The sequence below is a fragment of the Amphibalanus amphitrite genome, unplaced genomic scaffold (genome assembly GCF_019059575.1).
Source record: "Amphibalanus amphitrite isolate SeventyFive unplaced genomic scaffold, NRLGWU_Aamphi_draft 000022F_arrow, whole genome shotgun sequence".
Lineage (NCBI taxonomy): Eukaryota > Metazoa > Arthropoda > Thecostraca > Balanomorpha > Balanidae > Amphibalanus > Amphibalanus amphitrite.
The window spans coordinates 1,381,602-1,388,737 of NW_024881518.1; the positions used below are offsets into that span (position 1 = coordinate 1,381,602).

The window sequence follows — 7,136 nt, forward strand, 5'->3', positions numbered from 1 at the left end:
TTATGGAGGTGACCGCTTGGGACAGGTCAAGGTGCCCTCGGAAATTACGGACTACATTAACATACCACTTGTATTGCCTCCAGAGTCCTATAATTAACAGGCTTCAAGACATATGATAAATATTCTTGAAAAGTGCCACAATTTTTGGTGCAATCTGAAATTCAAATTGTGTGCCCTCGCCCCTCACACCCCGCCCCGACGAGTAGACACCGTCATGAAGGCCCTGTTTTCAGGGCCGGATTCATGGGCTTCCATGGGTTTGGCAGACTTGGCTTAAAAATTGATCAATTGTGCAATATTATGGCATAGTGGAATGTGTGATGTATGTAGGTAACGTGCGTGATAAAATTGTTCCTCTCCTCTGCATGATAAAATCGGCACTCGACAGAATGGTGAAAATGTGAAGAAAGTGAAAATCATGTAAGCGTTCCATAACCAAAACGAACCAGAAAATTCAGGAAAACATATTCAAACCTTGTTCTCGACAAAAACCTAACCCAAAACGAATTTGATCCACCGAGCACCGAGGCAAATGAAAACTCCCTAAGCAAATGCTCAGTAGCGTCCTTAGCAACTGAGGCGACCGCCCCTAGCAACGTGCTTGTCACAAAAGCGCAATATATGTAGCATCTGGAAATTTTAGTAACCACTAGATAGTTTGACTAGATTTGGTCTAAGTTGAACTGGGTTAATTTCAAAAGTGAATTATCCCTTACCGAAATGTGCATAAACCCTTAAAACATAATTAAATGGCATTTTAATGAGAAAAAAGTCCATTTGCGTTAAATCTGTAAGGAAACAGCTTCAAACAATGCACATCTCGAAAAATGCTAGTACATTTATGGTAGAAAACTTCGTCCAACCTTATGTTTTAGGGCCTTGTGCTCTACCAACTGAGCTACGGAATGGATCAATGTTGTTGTTGTTGGGTTAGGGCGCGTAGAGTGGAATGGATCAAGAGAATGAATTAGGCTACGACAATTACGGCGCATGTTGTATTCGAAAGCTTTTGTATTCAACTGCGGTAAGTGAAAACTCGCTCAATCCACAACAGAAATGGGAGAATTAGCAACTTTACACCAGCTGTTTCGAACAGACTAATCGGATTTTGCAGTTTCGCGCGAGTTCCAAGTGGTTATCTGGTTCTAAACAACGTAAACGAGTTCTCTATATACCGTGCGTAAATGTAACGCTTGGATCCTAGGGGATCCTTTACAATTAGGATCTTATTGATTTGGACGGGCTAGACATTAGTGGAACAATTTTTGTGGAAAATTCCTGACATGGATGAAGATCACGCGGTGAGACCTTGCTTTTACTTATACCTATGAAGTGCGGAATTTTGAAGGGCCACTTTGACTTGTGCTCATCAAGGATCCGGTCCTATCGAGCTCACTTGTCACTACTGACTCGACCCTGTGTCCTAACTCAGTGGTTAGGGTGAGTTGTATGAAATGTGCCCAGTGCAGTCTAGCTTTGAAGGCGTTAAGGCTGGGGACATCGACAATTAATGGCGGGGTATGTTCCAATCGTTGATGATCCGAATGGGGAAGACATTTTGAGGGTTTGTGAGACGGCCCTCGTTTTTTTTTTCAGCGTCCATTGGTTTCCGCGGGTGTCGCCTGTAACCTGTTGCAGCCTAGTTAACTGAACTTACGTGGTTGGGTTCCCATCTCACGATGGCACTCCAGCCGACTCTGGAGCATTGGAGGTCTCGCTCGCAAGACAACAGGTCAAACGAAGTGATTTTATGCAGGCTCCGCATCGGTCATACGTATGCGACGCATGGCCACCTTCTCCGCGGAGATGAGCAGCCCGTTTGCGGCGGGTGCGCCGTGCCTCTCACCGTCGCCCACGTGCTTTTATCTTGTCGACGCTTGGAACCGGACCGGACTCGCTACCTGGGCCGCATCGCTCCGGATATCACCGTCCGCCACTTGCTGGGTGACGAGTCACCCTGGGTTTTATCTGGCAACATCTTTTCCTTTATCCGTTCAATCAAATTCCAAGTAATCTACTCGATCTGATACCGAACCAACTAGTCCATACGTTTATTCTAATCTAGTCCTTACGCCTAGTCAGCTGTCTTTTACGATACGCTTGGAGTATTTTACCCTTCTTTGCTCTTTTTAACCAGCTTTTAGGCTTTTTTAAGCCTTTTATTACGTCGGTTTTCTTGTGACACACTTGCTTTACTTGTATATAATTATGGGCGCAAAATGACCTTGTAGTCGGCGCGCCCTTAAGCCCCAATAAACAAACAAACAAACGATGGCAGTCAAGAGGGATGACTAATGAAAGGACGAGGAACCCTTATTCATACAGTACACCAGTCCTTATTTTGCTCTGGCAATCAAACATTGCATTCTCCTTGCGCTTGTTACCAATTGTGATCACTGATATACTTTAGGACTCTGCTGCACCTGCTGGAGGCGTGCAAGTCACCATGGAGACATTGCCAGAGGAGCTCCTCTCCCATATCCTCAGCTTTCTCTCCCTGCCTGAACAGCTCAAGGTGGCATCAGGTAGGTACCTCATCTTTTTGTGACATGCATCTCAGTAAATGTATGCATTTTGTATGTACCTCGTACTTTCAATGGTGAATGCCAGTACCTACATTCATATCTCAGTAACACTCAGTTCTACAGCACAAACTTTAAAAAAGACTAGTTTGACCACAAAGCTAAGTGAATCAGGATATCTAAAAAGTTAGTGTGGGCTAGCATTCCAGCAGTTTGCTTAGCAAGTACCTTGCTACTTGTTCCATTGTTGAAAAACAATGAAAGGAAACTGGCCATATGATGTAGCCATTGAATCAGCATTATCTTTTACCTCACATCTGATCAGCTACTTAATAGCATTTGAAATAGGTAACTACTTACATTAGCTCCCCCATACTGCAGCAGCACGTCCTGTCTGTACCATCACATATTGCCTGCCTAGTGCCTGGCCTAAATGCACCATGTTCTTTCACAGTGAGTCGGCAGTGGCACCAGTGTGTGATCGGTTGTCTGGCTCGCTACCGGTGCTTCACTATGGACTTGATTCCTATCCCTGCCTTCTGGTACTACACCAATGAACGGCTAGAGAGAGTTCTGTCGCACCTGCCTGGGCTCCGCCGCCTGGAGAACGTCAAATGCCAGAATGTCGGCGACGACTTGATGTGGTTCTTCAACATCGAACCGGCTGGACTACTAGACGCAGATATTTTGTGTGAGAAGCGTCATGCAGCTTTCATTGCCCTCAGCTCAGATATATGCATAGGTCTATGTTAATAAACAAACAAATGCTTACTAATTTGCATTTGTGTTGGTGACTTACATGTCGATTCCTTTCACTTTTAAACTGACGAGTGATTACTGTTTTGCCGCTTCAGGTCGCCATTGTCCGCTGCTGGTAGAGGCCAACCTGCGTGGATTTAAACTTGACGTTCCTGCCCTGGAACGGCTCTGCCTTGGCTGTCCAGGTCTGGAGGAGGTTACCCTCCCCGCGGCCTGCGACGAAGCTTGTGTCGAAGTAGTGCTGCGCGGCCTTCCCAAACTCAAGACCCTAAACATCGACCTCAAAAAGCTGACGGGAAAGTTCTTGTCGCTACTGCCCGCTAATCTGGAGCGGCTCGAGATGCGCGGTGTGTTCAAACTGCTAGAAGAGGAGCTGGAGAGGGCACCCAGTTACACGACCCTGGAAGAGCTGGACATCACGGGTCTCAAGAACGCATCATGCCCCGCACTAGTCAAGCTGCTCTCAGTGTGTCCGCAACTGATGATGCTCGATGCGTACGGATCCGGTATCACCGATGCCTTTCTGGAACAACTCCCGGTGAAGATACCCGGTCTCCGCGTTCTCCACATATCAGGTCAGTTGATATTATTCACGACAAAGATAGTTGGATGTGATATCGAAGCCTTCCTTATGAGAGAACAGATGTCTAGCGCACTCAAAACGTTCATAAAAATAATTGCATTATTGGGCTTTCATTACCATAACATCATTTTATCAGCGAATCAAATAAATTTTTGTTTCATGGTGCTGGAGGCACGTCATGTCCTTGCTCCAAAGGACGGTTGCTTCCTAATACACTGTGCGTTGCCGATGATGGGCTCTTCATTCTCGACCCCAATTTGAACCGACCGCCGGGCTCCCATGCGTCTCGGTAGGATGCGAAGGTCTCTCTGAGGCTGGCCTCCTCAACCTGGCCCGTCTGAAGGAGCTCCGCTGGCTGGATCTGTTCGACACCAACACCACCGACGCGGTGCTGCGGGGGCTGCTCAGCGCCACCCGACTGTCCTTCCTGGCCGTGGGGTCACACTGCGACAGACCCATACAGTCGACTGAGGACGTCCTGTGCGAGTGAGTACAGGACTGGTTTCAGAGAAGGCCGGTGTCGTAATGCGTATAGGTACACACTGGCCGATTTGCGGACTTGTATCGGTAAAAAATGGACTATTCAAATATTTGTTGTTTGTAAAATATTTTTAGATTCAATGGTTGGTGAGATAGCCAGAAATCTTTGATTTATTTGAATTTACCAAGAAACAGCAAAGCCCTATCGCAACACATGTTTCCTGAAGTGCGTCATCGAATTCTTGTTGGCACTAACTCAGTATCCACTTTTTATCCAGCTAAAACCGCTGCAGTTTTTCACTCGTGCTCTTAGTCTTCTTTCTCATGTTTTACTGTGCTAAACAACTCTAGCCTTGGCGACATTCGTAAGGACACATAACTAAGCACCCCTTTGGGATGGGTACGTGACCCCCCCCCCCCCCCCCCGGCACCGCAGCCTGGTGCTGGCGCTGCCGTCGCTGCGTGAGGTGCGTCTGTCCCGCGGCATTTGGATAAACGACGTGATCAGTTTCCTAAACGGCAGGCTACCGCACCATCGCAACGTCACTCTGTCTCTGCCCAGTAAGTACTGCATGTTTGACACGAAGAACAAGTGTGGCATTGGCTAGAAATCAGTAACACTTCCCGCTGCTGGTTGGTGAGTGTTGAACAACGTTCTTCAGAACTGAGTTTGTAGAGGCTGACAATTACCTACCTGTCGTCAGTGATCGCCCTAGTTTGTGCTACGTAACAACCGTCTCCCCGCAGCCAGTGCCACATCGAAACTGTACGATGAACCTGAGGAGGGTGACCCCCTGCGACTGGAGATCTACCCAGACTAGGTTCCTGGAGCACCGTCACAAGCCGTCGCGACACCAGCATCGCGCGCGGCGTTCGGTGGCGACGCCGAGCATGATCTCAGGGTGAAGCAGCGAGTGTTCATTCGTCAAGCAGTATGCTGTGATTCACGGAAGTTCGGCCATCTCACAGAGATGGGGGCGTGATATCAAACTGTGTATAAGTGTTCCTTCGCCCAGCAGTGCTGTGATTCAGGGACTCGGTGGTGAAATGGGCGTGATTTCAACATGTGTTTAAGTGTTCCTATGCTGCGATTCAGAAGCTCTTTGCCTGTGCCATCTCACTGCACCCCGGAAGCTCGGTGGCAGTGTTAGGTGTGATTTCAACCTGTTTTTAAGTGTTCCTATGCCGTGATCCAGAGAATGGGTGACAGTGATGGCTGTGGTTTCAAGCTGCGTTTAAGTGTTCTTATGCTGTGATTCAGAGGCTCGTTGCCTGTGCCATCCCACTGCACACTGGAAGCTTGGTGGCAGTCAGATAGGTGTGATCTCAGCATGTGACCCCCAAGTGTCCTCCGTCAGTGCTGTGATTCGCGAACGACGAAAATATTGTTTGAAGGATCGTAATAAACATTGTTTCATTTAAGCACTGTGATAATGATTCGTCATTTTATTAGCAGATTTTCCATGTTTTGTAACAGCATATTCAAGCATTACAGGCACATACAAACACAGAATCACTTGGTGAACAACACTACAAAACCACAGCACGATTGCGCCTGGCCTATCCCGGCCCAAAGTTCACTCGGGTGCAACACAATCGACGCCAAAATATATATATATATATATATATATATATATATATATATATATATATATATATATATATATATATATATATATATATATATATATATATATATGACTCACCTATTGAACTTAGCAATGATTGACACATACATACACTCCGTGGCACATTATAGCCTTGCGGCCGCAGCTCATGTCAAACGGCGGCCTAACCTAACCTAACCTAAGAACTAGAGTCGTTCACCAAGAAAATATTGTGTAGGTTTATAACCTACACAATATTTTTTACCATCCAATGGCGTCCGTAACGCGCACGTTGGCCACTACCACACCTATCTGAATATCATAAAGATCTCGAGAAGAACAACTAGAAAAAGTCACTCCTATGTAGCATATTTGAACCATGTCTGCCCACGGCGCAAACACATCCAACCAAAAGTGAAGGCGAATAAAGCCTAAAGGCCTGGCTACACTATGCGTTTTCTGCGTGCGTTTTTGCAGGTTTGCGTGTTTTGCGTAATATCGTTCTAGGAAAAAAGTTATAAACAATATAATATGGTTATATACAAAAGCTAATATAACTCTTATGTAACTAAAATTTAAGGTGAAAAACATCACAAAAACGTAATATCGTTCTTTTTCCTAGAACGATATCACGCAAAACACGCAAAAAACGCACGAAGGAAACGCATAGTGTAGCCAGGCCTTAACCGTCAACGGCAGATTGCGCGTTATCGTGCATAGGTTGCATAGGCCTCAGCTAGTTTAACCGTAACAATTTTGGCTGAAGATTCTGCATGCAGGTACATCTAGAGCTGAATTTTTAGATTGCGTGTATGTATGTACACCAGCTTGACTTCGCACCAGCACAGTCCGTCATACAGCACATGGCACCATTCAGGGGGCGTCGAAGTCTAGTAGGAAAATCTGGCAATCCCCGGCGTGACGTAACGTCGGGGATGATCGACGGCACCTTGCACTGAAAGATACGGCAGAACCGCTATTTTTGAAAAACGATTAAAAATACTTGGGTGTTGTTATGACACATTAAACGCTTATCAGCATGTTCCTCATCATATGACAAAGCCATATCCGTGGTCGAAAATAGCCGAGCCCCTCCCAATTTCCAAACATCGACCTTATAAGCAAAGGATGTAAGCGTAATCCTTAAGGGCGACTTTCCCTTACATATCCGTACATATGCGTCCT

At 46.1% G+C, this 7,136-nt stretch overlaps 2 protein-coding genes across 3 annotated transcripts in view; one reads left to right on the forward strand and one right to left on the reverse strand.

Moving 5' to 3' along the window:
* LOC122392055 (protein bric-a-brac 2-like) overlaps nucleotides 1-944 on the reverse strand; it is a 25,373-nt gene extending 24,429 nt beyond the window's left edge. Inside the window, exon 1 of the mRNA XM_043386555.1 lies at nucleotides 909-944. The gene's annotated coding sequence lies outside the window, so the exon portion shown is untranslated. The remainder of the gene's footprint in view (nucleotides 1-908) is intronic.
* Nucleotides 921-5,766, forward strand: LOC122392082 (F-box/LRR-repeat protein 20-like). 2 transcript variants are annotated; one of them, XM_043386587.1, is made up of 7 exons: nucleotides 921-1,024; nucleotides 2,411-2,525; nucleotides 2,977-3,213; nucleotides 3,377-3,856; nucleotides 4,158-4,350; nucleotides 4,781-4,905; nucleotides 5,092-5,766. In XM_043386587.1, exons 1-7 carry the CDS (start codon nucleotides 950-952, stop codon nucleotides 5,163-5,165), a joined length of 1,299 nt encoding a protein of 432 aa, XP_043242522.1. In that variant the 5' UTR covers nucleotides 921-949; the 3' UTR covers nucleotides 5,166-5,766. The 2 variants fall into 2 exon arrangements, with proteins under 2 accessions (XP_043242522.1, XP_043242531.1); XM_043386596.1 differs by having other exon boundaries at nucleotides 1,021-1,301.
* Nucleotides 5,767-7,136: the final 1,370 nt, after the last annotated feature.

Bases quoted from the DNA above. Each gene is read 5' to 3' on its own strand.
- LOC122392082 (XM_043386587.1), top strand. From the start codon at position 950: ATGGATCAAGAGAATGAATTAGGCTACGACAATTACGGCGCATGTTGT. The intron at 1,025-2,410 runs GTAAGTGAAAAC...GATATACTTTAG, and splicing joins AGCTTTTGTATTCAACTGCG to GACTCTGCTGCACCTGCTGG. The intron at 4,351-4,780 runs GTGAGTACAGGA...CCGGCACCGCAG, and splicing joins ACTGAGGACGTCCTGTGCGA to CCTGGTGCTGGCGCTGCCGT.